The sequence below is a fragment of the Schistocerca americana genome, chromosome 4, assembly GCF_021461395.2.
Source record: "Schistocerca americana isolate TAMUIC-IGC-003095 chromosome 4, iqSchAmer2.1, whole genome shotgun sequence".
NCBI classification, from domain to species: Eukaryota; Metazoa; Arthropoda; class Insecta; order Orthoptera; family Acrididae; genus Schistocerca; species Schistocerca americana.
This window is the reverse complement of record NC_060122.1, coordinates 466908996-466929590: the sequence shown is the minus strand read 5'-3', so window position 1 is coordinate 466929590 and position 20595 is coordinate 466908996. Positions and strand designations below refer to the sequence as shown.

General features: G+C 42.4%; 1 protein-coding gene across 2 annotated transcripts in view; it reads right to left on the bottom strand.

Annotated features, from left to right (window-relative positions):
• The window catches only part of LOC124613864 (ETS-like protein pointed), an 816307-nt gene that overhangs the window by 747567 nt on the left and 48145 nt on the right, over window positions 1-20595 (bottom strand). For both annotated transcript variants that reach the window (XM_047142590.1, XM_047142591.1), the window contains exon 2: window positions 3755-3863. In XM_047142590.1, coding sequence (XP_046998546.1) covers window positions 3755-3847 — 93 coding nt within the window. In that variant the 5' untranslated portion in view covers window positions 3848-3863. The remainder of the gene's footprint in view (window positions 1-3754; window positions 3864-20595) is intronic.

The following is a 20595-nucleotide window of genomic DNA, read 5'->3' as shown; positions in this document are numbered from 1 at the left end:
GGCACAACTTGATTAGAAGAAGGGATCGGTTGGTAGGACATGTTCTGAGGCATCAAAGGATCACCAATTTAGTACTGGAGGGCAGCGTGGTGGGTAAAAATCGTAGAGGGAGACCAAGAGATGAATACACTAAGCAGATTCAGAAGGATGTAGGCTGCAGTAGGAACTGAGAGATGAACAAGCTTGCACAGGATAGAGCAGCATGGAGAGCTGCATCCAACCAGTCTCAGGACTGAAGACAACAACAACAACAACAACAACAAATCCAGAATTAAGATGCGGACCCGTGAAGATAAGGAATAACTGTCAGGAAAAAGAACCAAGATGCGGTACCACAGCTAGAAAAAATTTATATGTTAACGGATTTTAATGTTTAATATCTCGTCAAGGTCAGTAGAGATAAAGTATTAACGCTGATGGAAGGATGTAGAATCGTATCACCATGGTTTTGTTAAAGTATTCATCCCAGCATTCGCATTGAGTGATTTAGGGATACTGCCGAAAACAGCAGTGTCCTCCAGCTCTATTACATAGCTTGGGCCCAGTGAAAAGTTGACGGCTCTCAGTCGTCTGCGGCTGATTAAGCGCGCTATAAATCAGTTGCGCCTGCGGACGAGAGCTGAGAGGGCGACTCCTCCGTGACTCAGGCCCGCCCGCAGCGACGGAACGGAATGCCGCGTGGAGACAACTTTCGGAAGCCAAAGAGGGTCGGGCGCCTCCACACCAGCATCTGGCAGCGGCAGAGGGGGAAATATCCTCGCAACTAGAAAAGCGTTGTCCCCAGCGGGGTGCGTTCTACTTTCAGACAAATCTATCTCTCCAGAATGAGATTTTCACTCTGCAGCGGAGTGTGCGCTGATATGAAACTGTGTGCTGGACTGAGACTCGAACTCGGGACCTTTGCCTTTCGCGGGCAAGTGCTCTACCAACTGAGCTACCCAAGCACGACTCACGCCCCGTCCTCGCAGCAAGGTTCGCAGGAGAGCTTCTGTAAAATTCGGAAGGTAGGAGGCGAGGTACTGGCAGAAGTAAAGCTGTGAGGACGGGGCGTGAGTCGTGCTTGGGTAGCTCAGTTGGTAGAGCACTTGCCCGCGAAAGGCAAAGGTCCCGAGCTCGAGTCTCGGTCCAGCACACAGTTTTAATATGCCAGGAAGTTTCAAATCTATCTCTGTTCAATAACGATCACCTAAACTTTTCACCGGCGAATTCGTTTCACTAAATGTGATGGTGCCGTAGTAAATATAGAATTCTGAAGAAATATAATGAGACGCCGATCTATCGGCTTGGCTGGTTTTTCATACAGTTATATTTTGGAACGTAACAAAAATCCGACTTCTGAGAGTGGCAACGGATATAAGTATCTGAGGACAAGTACTAAAGAGAGTGGAAAGTTTTAATTACCTGAGGAGCGTAATGGAAGACTACGGGAGGAATGATATGGAGATAAGTGAAATGAAAAGGCAAGCACATGGATTCCTGCAGAGTGTAGGAATCCTGAACTGGAGCAAGGATGTGCCACCAAAAGCAAACAAATATCAAATGTGATACAGAGCAGATTTTATTCCAATACACACGTAAGCGTCGGAGAACTGGGTAACGAAAAAAGGCGGGGTTGCAGGGTACGAATTGCGACATGATTCCAAAGACGCAGGACAGGATTGACCAGCATGAAACGCCGAGAGAAATAATAATGAAATAAAGCACATGCAACGTATCACAGAAAAGAGCGGGAGTTAGCAGATACCGAAACAGGCTAGAAGAAAACCGAGAAACACATGGATCGTTAGAGTGAAGGAATGTGTGAATGGGAGAGAAAACTGGAACAGAGTGGAAAGTAAGTGGTGTGAGGACAGAAGAAGATGGAAACTGTACACGATTACGAACTCCAACTTCTGAGCTTATGACAGAGGATATACAACGTAACTTCAAAGAAATGGTTCCATGAAGGCAGTTCGAGGACGGTTTTATAAATTCACCGTCTATAGGTGAAAGTATCAAGTGTTTCACATTGATACTCTTTTTCAGAACATTCGAGTGTGATTTCTGTAATCTGGGAAAGTATTAAAGAGATTTACTGCGCGGAAAGGGAAAAGGGCCCGGATCTAAAATGGGGCAAAACCAGGATATCTGCCCCAGCCGGCAATTTTAGGTTTTAGGGGGCGCCGAAATAGTATTCTAGAAGGAAAAAAAAAAAATTGTTTCACAAAACGTCTAGCATCAAGCGCACATTGGTCTATTGATTGTTCATTTGATTTTGAAACGCGTTCCTTTTGGTTTTCGAACATTTTTGAGCACATTCGAAGTTGATTTCTGAACGAATCACAAGTTGATTTTTAAATGCGTTGCATAGTGTACGTAATGTATATGCCGGAGGAAACCCCGTCGCATCTAGAAGTAAACTTTCCCGCAGACATATGGGGGACGGGACTATAGGAGCTGACGGTGAGATGAATAAACCCCAACAGGTGAATGCCAATCGCTGTTTGTTTATGTGGTTGACTGTCTGCGCGAATGACAAGCGTCGTTGTGATTTTAGTGAAATCTGTAGATTAAGACTAACAAAGTGGAAATAAACGACTAACAGAAATAACAGGTAAGAAAGATTACATATTATCTTCTCGGTGTAACCAAGAAAATGAAATTTTGACAGAAAATTTTCGCCAGATCGCTACACTACTAAGGGCCAGTTGTACAGTCCCCAGTTAGCAACCGCTAAATTCTGTTCTAGTGAAGTTAACCGGACAATAAGTTTTGCCAAGGGCAGGAATAGTTAGAAAATTAGTGGTGACAAGATTGATTGTTAGAAGGAGGAAGGAGAAGAAACTGAGGACATCACACAAATTGTATGGAAGAATATGACGATTTCAAATTTATATACAAATTTCGTACTACTACTACTACTACTACTACTACTACTACTACCACCACCACCACCACCACCACCACCACTTTCTGAAGTCGTGCTTGAGGAACTGGAGCATATGAATAAAATTTGAAACTATTTCCTAATATAAAACTTTTGTTTGTAATAGAGCTAATAGGCATTTGATATTAGTACCTCGTGAATTATATTCTATCGTATTAGTTATGAAAATGAGGTAGATAAAAATGAACATTTGTGCCAAAACTGTCTTACAAAGTTGGCGTGTGTTACAATTGTTGCAATATTAGAACGACCTGTTTCGTTTTACCTAGCAGACAGTGACAAAATAGACGTAATCAAGTTGAGGAACCACACCAGTCTTTGCTACTATTCGCAGAAAGGAAAGCACGCCGTGTATTGCTGTAGCAAGATTAGAGAGAGAAAAAAATGCTGTGACCTAAGGATTGAAGGAATGCGTACTGTTTTGCTTGCCTCTTCTCTTTACTGCTTTTATCTTTCCTACATTTAATTTTATGTCACGCAAAATATAAAGTTATTAGATAACAGGAATTAAAGAGTGCAAATTTTTTGAAGAGTTCTTATTCTTCCGATTACAAACAATTCCACCCAATAATAATTGTGAGTTTTTTGAGGGTGGAGGGGGGGGGTATGATATCTAACCGACCCCTTGGGAGAAGGAGAGGTACTACACGATATTTTAATTTCCACTGTGATGGCTTCCATTACAAAATATACACGTCTGATTTCCACGATAATTCGGTGAAATACCTTTCTTGACGCTTAACGCGAAGACAGTGCATCAAATGATTGAGCGTTACGGACAAAATTATTTGAGAAATAATTTAAGGGCAGCAAGCAAGCAAGACGTACCACGGCTGATGCGCTCTTGAGCGGGCTGGAGGACGCGTAGAAGTCCTGTTCTTCATCCATGGCGAAGTCCCCGTACAACGACTCCAGCTCCATATCCGGCCTCCCACCTCTGCAAACAAGATACTAGTTGTCAGTTAACTATAAAAGCTGCCGAAAGAAGGAATTATATCTAGGATTCAAAATATAATACATCAAGTAAGTCGACCTGAAACAATCAGCCCCAACGTCACAACTAGGAAATAATCTGAAGCTCTTTAATAGCTTGGATACCGGCAATAACAGGTCATTTATATGCAGTAAAAAGATTAATAACACGTTTTGGGCTCTTTGTGCTACTCTTCTTACCTTTGTAGTATTGTTTTTACTGTGACTTCAGAACAAAATATCCTACGCTACATGGAACGTCTAATGTTTAATGACGCTCCACCCTTTAAGCACAATCACAATTCGTAGCGAAGATAGCATCGCAAGACCATTTTTAGCCATTCAATAATCAATATTGGATCTCTAGTCGTTAAATACACAAAACGATGTTTCCCTTTTATCATCCTTGACCTAGGTCAGTAGCCTCAAGGGTTACATATCGGTGTTTCTCCATTTTTATGACTTCTACGAGTTAAATTATTAGGCACAAGTCATTACCCATTCGGAATAAGATATTCCCCCCCCCTTCCCCCTTCGGTGTAAGAAGGTATCACTATCTTCGCTGGATAATGTCAGTTTGAAATATGCACACACATCCATATATTTCATTCGCTATTTTATATGTCCTTTTACAGAAGAGACATCACATTACCAAGCGCTCGCTCGCACGCACACACACACACACACACACACACACACACACACACACACACACACAATTTATTGAGCATTCTTGCTATTGCAGATGAAGAACACTTGCGATGTTAAGGCAGGTTTCCTAAAAAAAACAACGTAACTTCTGCATAGAATGGAACTTACAACGCAAAGAGCATTCTATTCTCTCCAGTATTCACAGTGTTATTCTCGAAGACTGGAGGGGTGGCGGAATCGTTGGCGCTTTTCTGGAATATGAAGGGCGTGTCCGAATCGACGTCGATATTCTCGAACGAACTGGGCGTGCCCATAAAATAGCTCCCTCTCTGTTTCGCTTGGTACGCCATAGCAACAGTTCTAAAAGCGGTGAACGTTAGCTCTGCGACGCACTAACAAAACTGTGCAACGCCTATCTCAGCCTAACATTTTGCCTGATAAACTCTGCGATAAGGGATAAGCGCGCTCGCGGACTGCGTTATGTCCTGCCACATGTAGTTGTATCGTTCAATGAACTGAGTGACAGAGTTATGCTATTTGCACACGCTCTGTCTGTCAGTCTAATGCTGAGACGACAGCTACTACCCGTGGTGAGCCCGAACGTTTTGCTCCTTACAACTTGGGCGTTGGAAGCGTTTTTCTTGGCGGAATATTCGGGGTCGCGATAGCGTGCAGAAACGGCGAAATATGCAGAAATTGCCGCACATTAATTTGTACGATGTGTAACTAAAAAAAAGTGCAGCTTCCAGAAGTACTGGATATCTCAGCGTTTTGGAGGTCTGATGTCACAGGGGGGGGGGGGGGGGGGGGAGAGTGATACAAAACTGTTCCTTTCTTCTCTTTGTCTTTCTCCAATTTAGCATTTTTTTCTGCATAGTAACTAATCCGGCAACTACGACACATTTTTATCACCATGTAACAATGTTATAACAATCCCAATTCACTCGAAAACTCTTCTTTACAAAACTTTCGTGGAGCTTCACCTGCGTGGAGAATCAAGCACTGAACAGACTGCATAGATAAAGACTAAAGAGAGTAAGCATTTTTTTGTCATATTGACAGAGATCATGAGTGAACTACCCTTGTGTGAAGCGTTAGCCAAACCAATAATCATTTTTCAGGAGCAAATTGATCAATATCTACAAGCAGCTGCATTCGTATTTCTTTGCATAGTAGATTCAAAATGACGGTGCTTAACAGCAAGCGCGCCACAGGCACTCGAGTCACTAGTTTAAAATAACCACATGGAACTGTTCCCACTACACATTTAGTTTTTATGTTATTCTCCAGAATTACGTTGTCTGTGACTGAGGATGCACAATAATTACTGGGATATCGCATAGCTTTAGAGATCTTGGACAAGATGGACCAATGGGGTCATCGAGCATTGCAGAATACAGAGGGAGAGAGTGCACGGTTACTGGCTTGTTTGAGGAGTCAAGAATACCAGAAATATCGCGAAAAAAATCTGAACTGCCGGGCACCCTAAGAAAGACGCCGATTATTGTGAAAGTCTTTTTTGATGAACTCAACAGCTCGTTTCCAAGATAATACATACAATCTGTTTAAATTGGAGATACATTTATTAATAATATTTCATCTTGAGCACAATAGTTTTATTTTGCAATTACTGTCCAGCGTGTTTACGAGCTACAGCTCCATTTTCAATGACCCTGCAGACGTAATGGGCATTACAACTGTTGGTTTCTCACTTAACAGTAACAGAAGGGAACTGAAGTTTACTTTACGAGAAAAGTCTCTCAGGCTGGTTTAATGAGAGAAATACAGTATTTTAATATATTACCTACATTTTACCTTTCGCCTTCTGCATTGGTGAAAAACTTCCACTTATGCACTTACATTCTGAACGATTCAGAAGTTTATGAGTGCACTACGTGGCTCAGATGAGGTATATACACAGAAGCGCCAAACAAACTGGTGTGGCATGCGTATACAGATATATGTAAACAGGCAAAATAAGCGCTGCGGTCGGCAACGCCTATATAAAGACAACAGGTGTCTGGCGCAGTTGTTAGGTTACTGCTGCTACAATGGCCGGTTATCAAGATTTAAGTGAGTTTGAACGTGGTGTATAGTCGCCGCACGAGTGACGGGACACAGGATCTCCGAGGTAGCGATGAAGTGGGGATTTTCCCGTACGACCATTTCACGAGTGTACCGTAAACATCAGGAATTCGGTAAATATCCGACATCGCTGTGGCCGGAAAAAGATCCCACAAGAGCGGGACCAACGACTACTGAAGAGAATCGTTCAACTTGAAACATGTTGCCTGCTCGGACGAATCTCGCTTCATATTTTATTGAGCGGATAGACGCGTGCGCGTATGGCGACAACCTCATGAATCCATAGACCCTGCATGTCAGCAGGTGACGATTCAAGCTGGTGAAGGCTCTGTAATGGTGTGGGGCATCTGCAATTGGAGTGATATAGGACCCATGATACGTCTAGATACGACTGACAGGTGACACGTACGTAAGCATGCTGTCTGATCACCTGCATCCATTTATGTCTGTTGTGCATTCCGACGTACTTGGGAAGTTCCACCAGGACAATACGACGCCACACACGTCCAGAATTGCTACAAATGGGCCCCAGACATACTCTTCTCAGTATAAACACTTCCGCTGGCCACCAAACTCCCCAGACATGAACATAATTGAGCGTATCTGGGATGCCTTGCAACTTGCTGTTCAGAAGAGATCTCCACCCCCATCGTACCCTTACGGATTTACGGACAGCCCTGCAGAATTTATGGTGTCAGTTCCCTCCAGGACTACTTCAGACATTAGTCAAGTCCATGCCACGTCCTGTTGCGGCACTTCTGCGTGCTGGCGTGGGCCCTACACGATATTAGACAAGTGTATCAGTTTCTTTGGCTCTTCAGTGTATAACCTATGCTACAGCAAAGTGGTGCAGCAATGAATTTCATACTATTTGTTTAAATAAAATATTACTTACAGGAGTTAAAAATGTAAGTTTTTTTTATTCTTACATATTCAAAACGAGATTTAACATACTTATTAACAAAGAGTGACTCAAAATACTCGTTACAATTTACCACTTCTCTTGCAAAGTGTGTAATTTGCACTAGTTGGGATTGTAACCTAGTAATAACATATTACTTTAATTTATGCATACAAGTGACTTTAATCACCCGCTGCAATGTGATAGTGTGTACGATATGGTGGGAGGAGGGGGGGGGGGTTAATGGGAGGAAGGATTGGGACAGAGGGGGGGGGAGAGAGAGAGAGAGAGAGAGAGAGAGAGAGAGAGAGAGAGAGAGAGAGAGAGAGAGAGAGAGAGATCGCGATAGTGGAATGAGATTATGCCTGAGCTGAGACAGAGATAAAAAAATTTGTGTTTATCATTTTTTGTGAGGTCCTTGTCTTAACAGACAGGAAATGATCTATTGTATTCACTATCTGTTCCTTTAGCCTGTCACAGTGGATTGGAAAACCTGTTGTCTGTGTATTTCTATGGCTTTCAGTATGTTGAGTCTTGTGCCTGAGGGTTGTCTAGAGCAGATTTTGATATCTTTATTAATGTCTGGAAGAATGGGTTCGCTGTTTAAAGTCAGATGCCACTGCAAATTTATGGTGTACATTTAAACTTAGAGCTGACATGTGTTCAGTACATCGTCTAACAAATGATATGCCTATTTGAAAACTGGGGCAGTCTGAACACGTCAATTGTTAACACCTGGTTGTTTATGTTAAGTTTGTTGCAACTGTGAGGCAGAAACTAACAATTGTGTCCTCCTGTTAGTGTTAGGTGAAAAACAGCAAGACATAATGCCCAATATGTCTCTACAGTAATTCAAAATAGATCTGTGGTTCCGAAACCCGTTGGAAAGTAATTAGAAAATAAAAATATTGTGACTGAAGACGAGATATTGTTAATAAATGTAACCCTAATCTAGAAGTCACAGTATCGTTAATATCTGCAGCCATCTCTGTTCAGTTGCTATTTCAGCTATGCTATATTAAGCGTAAACGTTATCTCCATCCCTAGGCTCAGCGACCACTTCGGTACTGACCAACCTCCGCGTCATCCTCAGCCAACGGTGTCACTGGGTGCAGTATGGAGGGCGTGGAATCAGCACACCGCTCTCCCGGCCGTTGTTAGTTTTTAAAACCTGGAGCAGCCACTACTCGCTCGAGTAACTTCTCAGCTGGCATTAGCTGGCTGACTACACCCTGTTCCAGCCCTCCCACTAGTGGAAAGTTCCTACAAGTCCTCCAAAAGGCAATCAGAGATAATGACCACTCACATAGATAAGAAAAAAATACGTCTTTGCATCTGAATTATTTATATGTGTGAACCAAATTTGTTTCGCCTATTCGTGCTAGGCATTTTCAGTGGGATTCATTTTTACGTTCTTTTCATGTCTCCATGTGATTATCTTTTTTAGGTCCTAGATGCATATACTACTCGTATCTTGCAATTAACTGGCACACAAATGGCTCTGAGCACTAAGCGACTTGAATTCTGAGGTCATCAGTCGCCTAGAACTTAGGTTTGATTAGTTCTAACTAACCTAAAGACATCACACACATCCATGCCCGAGGCAGGATTCGAACCTGCGACTGTAGCGGTCGCTCGGTTCCAGACTGTAGCGCCTAGAACCGCACGGCCACTCCGGCCGGCTAACTGGCACACAACTCAGCTGCAAAAAAAAAGGCAAATTTTTCTTATCTATATGACCGAGCATACTAGAAGTTACAATCATGTACAGCCCATGACTCAATGACTCCTCCCATCGCCCCCACGTTTCCTTCATAAGTGGTAGAGAAACAGGCAGTAAAACATGATATAAGAAGTTTCTTCCGCTACATAAATTAAGCGGTTTGCATAATATACGTGTAGCTATGTTTCTGTGTCTCGGTAAGTAGAAATGCATTCGCTTAATTGAGTATGTTTTCTTCTATGAGATGTTCTAAACGGCTTTGACTGGCGGACAAGATAGATACGAAGGGGTAACAAAAGAAGAGGTGAAGTAGTGTGACAGAAAAAAAAAACCACGATAACAGTGACAAAACGCCATAACCAGCCAAAATTAATTACATATTTCTCATTTTTATATTTCTATTTAGTAGCAAATTACTCAAGCTGGATAAAATAAAAACTTATAATTGGTATTACTACAACATGTTTAAAATCAGCCTTTTTAAATTTCATTCATCATAATAGAGGCTGCAATTATAGAATTAATGATTTACATAATAAAACACTGCACCAGTTACTATTTTTCATCCAACGACGCGCTTCAGCAGTTCGTTTCCAACTAAGTGCAATTATTTCATTGGTATTTTCCATGATATCTGCTTCTCTTGCCCTGCAGTCGCCTTGCAAAGTTTTTAGTATGCCCATAAAATATAAATCTTGGGATGTTTTACACACTAACGTTTGAAAATATTATTTTTTTAACATTAGCGTCTAAAAACACACACGCAGACATCGCAAACAATACGAATGAAAGTGGTTGCACTGGAAACTTGGAATGCATCTCTGCTAAGCATGATAAATCGTAACTGCCGCGGTTTTTCACTATTTAAAATTGTCATCAGAGTTATTAAAGGGTTCTGTGATTCAAGTTATCCAGATTATGGGTTTCCTTGCCCACCCACAGACGACAGAAGCGTACAGGAGACAACGGTTGTCCAGTTAATGCGGTTTCTTTGACATCACATTGAAGCAATGGTTTTCAATTGTTTCTCACTTCAGTTTCGAAGAGAGGTCAATTTCTTCTTATTATATACATACATAATTGTCGACTTTAAATAGCAGTGAATCACCTCCGCTAGGCGACATTAATAGTTGACCTATGGAGGATAATCGAATTGTATCACACAGCGCTGAGGTAATTAGATTATGTTTAGAGCATCGAAATTATTAATGATGGCCGATGTAAAGAGTATATAAAAATGGAGATCGACAATAGCAAGTAAAGTTTCAGTTAAAGAAATGAATATCTTAATATGAGATACAAATTTAAATTATCACGTTAATATACATACGACTTCCGCTGTTCAATACAATGTACTCTTTTACTATTTTCATTCTGCTCCCAGACTACTATTTGTCAGATGCCCATCTTCAGTGCCATCTACTGAGCAGCTTAAGTCTGTTAGTACATAGTAACAGGACATAGTATTTGCGACGCGCAGAGCATCACATGTACAAGACTTAAATTTAAGAGTCAGGAAGTACTAGGAACATTTTGGTATGGAATGTCATCTTACATGGAAGTGAGATGTCGACGATCAAAAGCATAAACAGATAATAGAAATTTTTGAAATGTGGTGCTAGAGGAGAACACTGAAGAATAGACGGGTAGATCACTTAACTAATGAAGCGTTACGGAATCTAATCGGTGAGGACAGAAATTTATGTCAGAACTTGGCTAAAGGAAGAGAGAAATCGAATGTTACTCAAAGGATCAAGGAGTAGTCAATTAGGTAATATCGGGCACTCTGGGGGTTACAAATTGTGTAGTGGGGCCGTGGCTAGATTACAGGAAGCAGTTTCAAATTTATGTAGGATGCAGCATTAATGGAAATATGAAAATACTTACGCAGTAAAGACTTGTGTGTAAAGCTGCATCAAACCAGCCTTCTGGTGAAATACCAGCTGGTTACCAGGAAGTAACGTGAAACGTGGTTTCAACATAGTTATTAGTATCTATTTCACCAACAAAATACACGTGGATAAAAACAGTAAGCAGATAAATGTTCCATGAAAGTATTCGAGGAGAAACACGGCTACAAAAGCTGAAATGTCGCAAATACTAACGGTTGCGGACAAACTAATTCAAACAGGTATAACATGTACCACACACCGAACGAATTTCAACTATGATTACAACTGCTACACAAAGCAAGTAATAAATCTTAAACATTCCACTCGCACGAGCTTTTGTCGTCTTCTACGGTGCACACAGCGGCGAACCCGCAAACACACACTGGCTCAAGCGAACACCACGGCCAAAAGAAAAAGGCAAGCAACGTGCCCCGGCAGGGCACATACTGGCATCCCGAAACGCGGCCGCTTAAGGGATAAACGTGGGGAAAACCACGACGGCGAGACTCTCATTGGTGGGCTGCTCCCTGGTTACAAGGCATTGTCAAAGAGTACGGCCACAGGGCGACTTCGTCGGAAAGGGGCATCTGCGTATCAGGAAAGAACTCTTATCTAAAAATTTGTTGCGTTTTTATGTCGGAAGTAATACGCCGGTAAAGCAGAAATGAATATCCTCATTGCCTGATACTGCGCGAAGCGCATGCGGTACCATTAGTAGCTAGATTCGCAAACATGTCCTACAAATTTACGAACTCTTCCAATAATGGTGCTCAGTGCAACACGATATCTGATGTACAATTTTTTTTAAGCTGTCGTTTCATTAAATATAGAAAAGAGGGTACACGTATTATTCTCTAAATATAATGCACCTTTTCCGCTGAGTATATTCTATGTCAGAACAGAGATCCTGTAAGGTCTGCGAAAGAACCAACTACGAATTCTATAAACTTATCACTGAACTGTAAACGTTTTCCAACCACAAACTTCTTTAAACGGCGAGTAGCAGGAAATAGAGGGTATAAATCTGCTGACTAGAGTGGATGCGCCAATAATTCTGACTTCAAATCCCCCTCTTTTTCCACTGAACTGGAGTAAGTTTTTTCCTCATTATTTTGCAATTCACGTCTCCTCCCGCGTAATTTTTCATCACGCTGGTCCCGAAGGTTTTCGTAGTATTTGCCAGATTTTTTTACCCTTTGCTAGGAAATTAACAGCGCCAATCTCATTTACGTCAAAGAAAACACTGTCCATTATCTTCCCGGCAAATAAAATTGACTGTCTTTTTGTGTTCGTACATCAGCTTCCACCCACTGAGTGGTTTGCTATTTAATAGTGCTGAATTCACGCAACGTTCAGAGTAAAAACTATCGCGAACAGTCGCCTAATTATTTGATTATCTGAGTACACCAGCAGCCCTGGCAAATATTTACGGTCACTGATATTTCTACCTATGATTTTCGAACATTATTACTAGACATTCTCCCAGGGGGTGTGTGCGAATAGTGAAGTCTCAGTTCCTAATTCGATATGATAGATAATGCACCGATTACTACACTTCCATGATATCGTAACTACATCCTGCCAGGCTCGCAATATATCTGCTACTTTGTTAGATGTTTTAGGCATATCTTTAACGCAAATGAGCGTACAGTATTTATTAGGTTGATGCATAAGTTCGTAACGTTTTTCTTTTGCATGTTGGTAATCCAGTTGCTATGGGTTTATTTATCGATCGTCATTTTGTAGTTCACTATTGCTATTTGAGTTTACGTATTGTCATTTAGTTATCTGTACATAGTGAGTGCAGTTGTGGACTGCTTGAAAATAGAGTGCCTAGTTGGGGAAATCTTAACATTTCCGACACATTCTTCTGTTTGTGTTCAGTATAGGAGTGACAGCAGCGGAGCCAGGCAGAAACATTAGCGCCGTGTATGGAAATAATGCCATTGCACAGAGCACGGGAAGAAAATGGTTTTTTCTATTTAAGGGAGAGGGGGGTCATTTTGACGTCAGTGACTCTCTACGATCAGGAAGACCTTCGAGGTTTGATGAAGATCGTTTAAAAGCATTAATCCACAGTGCCCCACGGCAGTGTAGTCGAGAAATGGCAAATGTGATTAACTGTAATCATTCCACCATCGTGTGACATTTGCATGCAATGAGGAAAGCTCAAAAATAGGGTGTTTGGGTACCACATGCTCTAAGCCAAAATCACAAAAATCAGCGGGTGGTCATATGTGCATCTCAGTTTCCTCGTCATCAATCGACTCGTGAACAAAAGCGACCATTCCTATCCAGTATCTTTAAAGGTGAGGCTGAAATGGTATTTTTATGCTAACATATTGAAAATAAAGTAGTGGTTGAGCACAAACAAAACAGCAGCTTCCCATACAAAGAGCTGCGTGCATCCACAAAAGATGTTGTGCATCTGGTGGAACAGCGACGGTGTTGTGTACTACGATTTGCTCCCTAGAGATGTAACCATCACGTTGACATTTATTGTTAACACCTGAGACGCAATCCAAGAACAACGGTCAAGATGACTGCGTGTAGTGATGCTACTCCACGGTAGAGCCCGCACGCATTCTGCTGGACTGACAAATATCACTGTACAGGAGTTTGGTTGGGAAGTCATTGCGCACCCATCTTATTCATCTGATCTTGTGCCCTCAGATTTTCACCTTTTCCGCTCTGTCCCTACCAACTTTCAAGGAATTTCCTTTCCGGATGAAAATGTGCTCAGAACACGGCTCGACGAGTTCTTCGTCTCGAAACCATGAAATTTCTACAATAGCGGAATTAAAAATTACCCCAGCGTTAGCAGACTCTTGTAAATAATGAGAGAGAATATATTACTGATGACTGAAGTCTTTGTTATGTGTGTGTCTGTTGTGTTTAGTAAACTTACGGGAAAACCCTACGAACTTATGCACCAACCCATTACAGCAACGGATGAAACATGGATATTATGACAAGATAGGCGTGTCACGTTAAGATAGAAACATAAGTAGTAAAGAATAAATATATCAGCCCCACGCAAAAATATAAACCACGAGAGAAATTTTATGCCACACTTACAGTACTTTATTAGAAGCTTTCCTTTCAGACAAAAAGTTCGCATTTCGAAAGTGGTAGGTACATACTTAATGTTACTTGTATATACTGCTGCAATGTAATACGTTCATTATTAAGTGCACATAGTGTGCACTTTTTACTACAGCACTAGATTTTCATGTACACATTTCCAAACGGTTTGCATTGATACCATTTAATGTCATTCCATTCCCACCGATTTCATCCCCATCTATCGACTAAGTGCTTTATTTTCGGCATGCGGCAATATTGACTTTGTATGTTTTATTTCGCACAATTACACGTTTGGATTGTAGTACTGAGAGGAGAGAGGGTGAGCGAAAGTTCCGTCCGTTTGAAATAAGCAGTAGGAAGGCGAGTGAAACAGAAAGCTGGCGACGGCCGTCCCTGGAGTAAGAGACGGCGCTTCCGTGCGCGTTGCTGGCCCTCGAGAGCCACTCGGAAATTGCTTATTGACGGCTTGCCACGGCCCGGCAATCTCGATATCGCGCCTGAACGACTAGTCTGCAGCCCGACACCCCAGCACGGCAGATTTGGAGTCGGGTGGAGTGGCGCAACACAACTTTTAATACTACTGGGCGTTTGCGCCCGCTGCTCTGAGGCTGTTCCGCCATCTCTTCCTTATTAAAACCCAATCCCGCATACCTTAACAAAGACTTCGTTAGACAACGTCGAAGTTTGATAGGCGTCTCTCGCCTGTAGAGGATTTCATTCGATCTTTAGCCTGTTCCTTCAATAGATAAACTACATTAAAAGACTACCTTTGGGCTCATACAGCCTTTGATTTGCACCCTTTTTTCTGATTCATTCTATAGAGTTCAACAGCATTCATAATACGGCATTCAACCTACATTGTTCATTGGAGACGAAGATGTATAAGCACGTCGGACAAAATGTCAGTCACTTCCAGGATACATCACGCTAATGATGATTAACACCTCGTCCAGTCCTGATAATGGCCCAAGTTCGGCGAGGAAGAAAGATCACAGGAATCTTCGGGGATGTCACAGCCTACTGAAGCCACTCATTGATGATTCGAATCCGTAAAATTGCCATTATTGCAGGGATGACGATTACTGCGTTTCACTCGCTGTTCCAAATACAGGGGATGGGCAAAACTATTGGAACACAAAAAACAACATATTACCATGCCTAATATGGCGTAGGAAAGCCGTTGGCATTCAAAACAGATTACAGTCCTCTCGGAGTGGATAAATACGGGTCCTGCATGGTTTTCAAGGGAATTTTATATCATTCTTTCTAACAAAATACCGGCAAGTTCAGGTAGCGATCATAGAGGTGGACAGCGTCACGCACCTTTCTCTCCAAAGTAGACCTCAAAGTCTCAGTAATACTTAGATACCGTGTTTGATGGTCAGGCCACATGCGACAGTTCATTCTCGTGCACACAAAATTAGTCATACACGATGCAAGGTATCTGAACATGAGCCCTGTCTATAGCACAAAAACACCGTTGAGGGACAAACGTTGCACCATAGGGTAGACCTATGAGCCAAAATACACATAATCCTTAGCAGTAAACGCGGTCTTGCGGAGTATCCGCAGGGCTAATGGTATTCCACGACATGGCTGCCTAAATCAGTACCGAACCTCAACCATGTTTCACTCCAGTGACGTAAACTCTGCCAGAAGCTGGAAACAGTGTGAAACGTGGCACTCCATTACTTCATTTATGACTTCGGCACCATGTTTTCCCGTTAAAGGCATTTGCACCACTGATGAATTATTTTTGGAATTTCAGCTTTCCTACAGTTCTCTGCTTATGGAGCTCCGTTCGTGTTGTTTTGGTGCTGACAAGGTTCGCGAGTGCGACAGTCAGTTCGGCAATGACTTTTACAGCTATCGTCCCCTCTATTTTTCGTCAAAATCCTCTTCAATGACCGTCCGTCACTGTCACTCAACACACACATTCGTACGCATTGTGCCTTGGCTGATGATGTTTTGCCGCATTCCTGTAAGTGATATAAATACTAGATTTTGTTCCAAACGCTTCAGATATCTTCGTTATGGAAACACCCACTATGCGAGCACCAACAACCTGCCCACGTTTGAATGCACTGACCTCTGACATAATGCATTTACAACTACACATAACACTGTTCCCACCACGACTTACACTTTTAACGTATTGAGGAAATTGCACATGTGCCGTTCGTTGCCAAAATCAAATGCGAAACCTGCAGGCTTGGCTAGCATCTGTATTTAAGTTCAAGGATCCATTTTTCGCGGTGTTCCATATTTTTGTCAAATCCCTATAGCTCCAGACATTTTCTATGGCATTAAGATAGGGCGATTTACCGGGATAGTCGAGGTGCAGTAGGATGCTCGAATGTTCGTCGAAGCAGGGAAGTATGCGTGCAGCCCTGTGAATCATCTCGAAAGACGGAAGTGTCCACAGCATATTCGTCAAGAAGATGTAGAAGGAAGGGCAACACACAATCACCGAGAATATTGTAATAAACATCCTGCTTCGTGTGCATGGTAACCTGAATGAATGAGCCCACGCCACGTGACGAAAAACACCCTCAAAACATCACAGATCCACTTCTGACCTGAAATATACGACCTGCAAACACTGCGCGTGTAAGGCCGTCTGCTGCAGTCTGGAACCGCAAGACCGCTACGGTCGCGGGTTCGAATCCTGCCTCGGGCATGGATGTTTGTGATGTCCTTGGGTTAGTTAGGTTTAACTAGTTCTAAGTTCTAGGGGACTAATGACCTCAGCAGTTGAGTCCCATAGTGCTCAGAGCCATTTCAACCATTTTTGTAAGGCCGTCTGTGGACTCAGTGCATTGCACCATTCGAAAGCAGGTAAAATCGTAACTCGTCGGAGCGCACTACACACATCAGTTCATTCACGTACTGTCCAGTTTCTATGTTGTTTAACCCTGTGAAGACGTGCAGCTTCATGTGCCGCTGTGAGAAATGGCCTTAAGAGAAGTACATGTTTCAATTTGTCGACTGTATGCAGTTCTTTTCTCAATGTTCGCTAGGAAACTCGTTGAGATGGATCCGCATTCACTGACAGCAGCAATTCCTTTCGGTTTTGAAACCGTTGTCATTGACAAGGCGCGTCATTTGTCTCCGGTCCCTGACGGTCAGAACATTTTCACGACTGCCGTTCTTACGTCACGTTAGCTGGCTGCGAGTGAATCGCCGTTTCTTGTACATACAATGAACAGTTCACGTTGATACACCAACAAATCGAGATTGAGCTACTTCATTCATGGTTTGTTCAATGGTTAAGTCCAAATACGATAGTTCTTTTCTGCAAGCTTGTCACGACGACCTACCCTACTGTGCTGGCATAAATCACACTTCACTGTTACGACTCACGTCAATGGTGAAGGCCGCGTGACGGTCTGGCAACAGTTCTACAATCTACACAACCTACATCCCTCCAAATCGACCCGTGAACTTTTATAACGTTGGTGAGCAAAATTAAGTTCGACGAGGCTACGTTGATTCAGGAAGTTTAAAGGAAACTATAGTAAACATGTTGGAAATGCATATTAACGTAAGCTAGTTTCACACCTCACAGACTTTCAAAAAGTCTTTGCTGCAGCTGAGGAAGAACTTACATTCACTACGAATAAAGCCACTGAACAAACGGAACCTTATGAGGGACCCATGCTCACAATAAATACATCAAACAGCCCGGCTTCTCTGATGTAACTCCGTTTGATTACTGCATCTGATTAGAACAGGCACCACAGAGCGGACAATCTCGCGAGCAACAGACCGGCTTCGCTCACGACGGCATACTGATTGGTCTGGAGTTGCGCTTCAGAAACCGTATAACTGCTCCTCTGCAAGTGCCCCGAATGCAGTTCATTTTCTTTTCTGGAGCACAATTTTGCGGCGACCTCTTTCACAGTAATTCAGCTACTTGCTTCTAGGCCATGGGCGCGGAGGCGGGAGGAGAGGGGGGCGGGGGGGGGGGGGGGAGGCGAGGGAGATGTAATGATAGGGTACAAGTGACTGATTTCCTCCTTTTTCTGCTACTCACTTCGGTTCTGACAGAACAGGATAGTGATAAGCAGTTATGTCACCCAGTAAACCACAAAGCTGGCCTTTCTATCCGTCATGGACCTTATAAATAGGCGGTATTTTAACTTCTGGATGTAAGTGCCCACATCTCTGCCCTTCTCTCAACTTTTTTTTTCCGTTCCCATTCAACAATCCAAATAGAGTACCCACTTGTTAATCCTCTAAGCACATTACGATAATTAATCGAAGTCTCTGAAAAAAATGCTGTCATCGAATATCAAACTAACTGGACTTAGTTGTAAATTTCTGCAAAAATAGCGCTACAGTCCATTGTTTCAATACAATGTAAGATCAATTGTAACACTGAGATTTAAGAATATGTTTTCGTTAACTCTTACAGTAAGCTCACTGACTTTCCTTGAACACTCACACTGTTTCTTCCATAACCCCCCCCCCCCCCCCCCCCTCTCTCTCTCTCTCTCTCTCTCTCTCTCTCTCTCTCTCTCTCTCTCTCTCTCAGTACATCTAGTGTGCAACTAAGTTAAAGGGAATATACTACATTACACTTCCCCCATGAACCATGGACCTTGCCGTTGGTGGGGAGGCTTGCGTGCCTCAGCAATACAGATGGCCGTACCGTAGGTGCAACCACAACGGAGGGGTATCTGTTGAGAGGCCAGACAAACATGTGGTTCCTGAAGAGGGGCAGCAGCCTTTCCAGTAGTTGCAGGAGCAACAGTCTGGATGATTGACTGTATGATTAAATGATGATGGCGTCCTCTTGGGTAAAATATTCCGGAGGTAAAATAGTCCCCCATTCGGATCTCCGGGCGGGGACTACTCAAGAGGACGTCGTTATCAGGAGAAAGAAAACTGGCGTTCTACGGATCGGAGCGTGGAATGTCAGATCACTTAATCGGGCAGGTAGGTTAGAAAATTTAAAAAGGAAGATGGATAGGTTACAGTTAGATATAGTGGGAATTAGTGAAGTTCGGTGGCAGGAGGAACAAGACTTTTGGTCAGGTGATTACAGGGTTATAAATACAAAATCAAATAGGGGTAATGCAAGAGTAGGTTTAATAATGAATAAAAAATAGGAGTGCAGGTTAGCTACTACAAACAGCATAGTGAACGCATTATTGTGGCCAAGCTAGACACAAAGCCCATGCCTACTACAGTAGTACAAGTTTATATGCCAACTAGCTCTGCAGATGATGAAGAAATAGATGAAATGTATGACGAGATAAAAGAAATTATTCAGGTAGTGAAGGGAGACGAAAATTTAATAGTCATCGGTGACTTGAATTCGTCAGTAGGAAATGGGAGAGAAGGAAACATAGTAGGTGAATATGCATTGGGGGGAAGAAATGAAAGAGGAAGCCGTCTGGTAGAATTTTGCACAGAGCGTAACTTAATCATAGCTGACACTTGGTTCAAGAATCATAAAAGAAGGTTGTATACATGGAAGAATCCTGGAGATACTAAAATGTATCAGATAGATTATATAATGGTAAGACAGAGATTTAGGAACCAGGTTTTAAATTGTAGGACATTTCCAGGGGCAGATGTGGATTCTGACCACAATCTATTGGTTATGAACTGCAGATTGAAACTGAAGAAGCTGCAAAAAGGTGGGAAATTAAGGAGATGGGACCTGGATAAACTGAAAGAACCAGAGGTTGTAGAGAGTTTCAGGGAGAGCATAAGGGAACAATTGACAGGAATGGGGGAAAGAAATACAGTAGAAGAAGAATGGGTAGCTCTGAGGGATGAAGTAGTGAAGGCAGCAACGATCAAGTAGGTAAAAAGACGAGGCCTAATAGAACTCCTTGGGTAACAGAAGAAATATTGAATTTAATTGATGAAAGGAGAAAATATAAAAATGCAGTAAATGAAGCAGGCAAAAAGGAATACAAACGTCTCAAAAATGATATCGACAGGAAGTGCAAAATGGCTAAGCAGGGATGGCTAGAGGACAAATGTAAGGATATAGAGGCTTGTCTCTCTAGGGGTAAGATAGATACTGCCTACAGGAAAATTAAAGAGACCTTTGGAGAGAAGAGAACCACTTGTATGAATATCAAGAGTTCAGATGGCAACCCAGTTCTAAGCAAAGAAGGGAAGGCAGAAAGGTGGAAGGAGTATATAGAGGGTTTATACAAGGGCGATGTACTTGAGGACAGTATTATGGAAATGGAAGAGGATGTAGATGAAGACGAAATGGGAGATAAGATACTGCGTGAAGAGTTTGACAGAGCACTGAAAGATCTGAGTCGAAACAAGGCCCCGGAGTAGACAACATTCCATTGGAACTACTGACGGGCTTGGGAGAGCCAGTCCT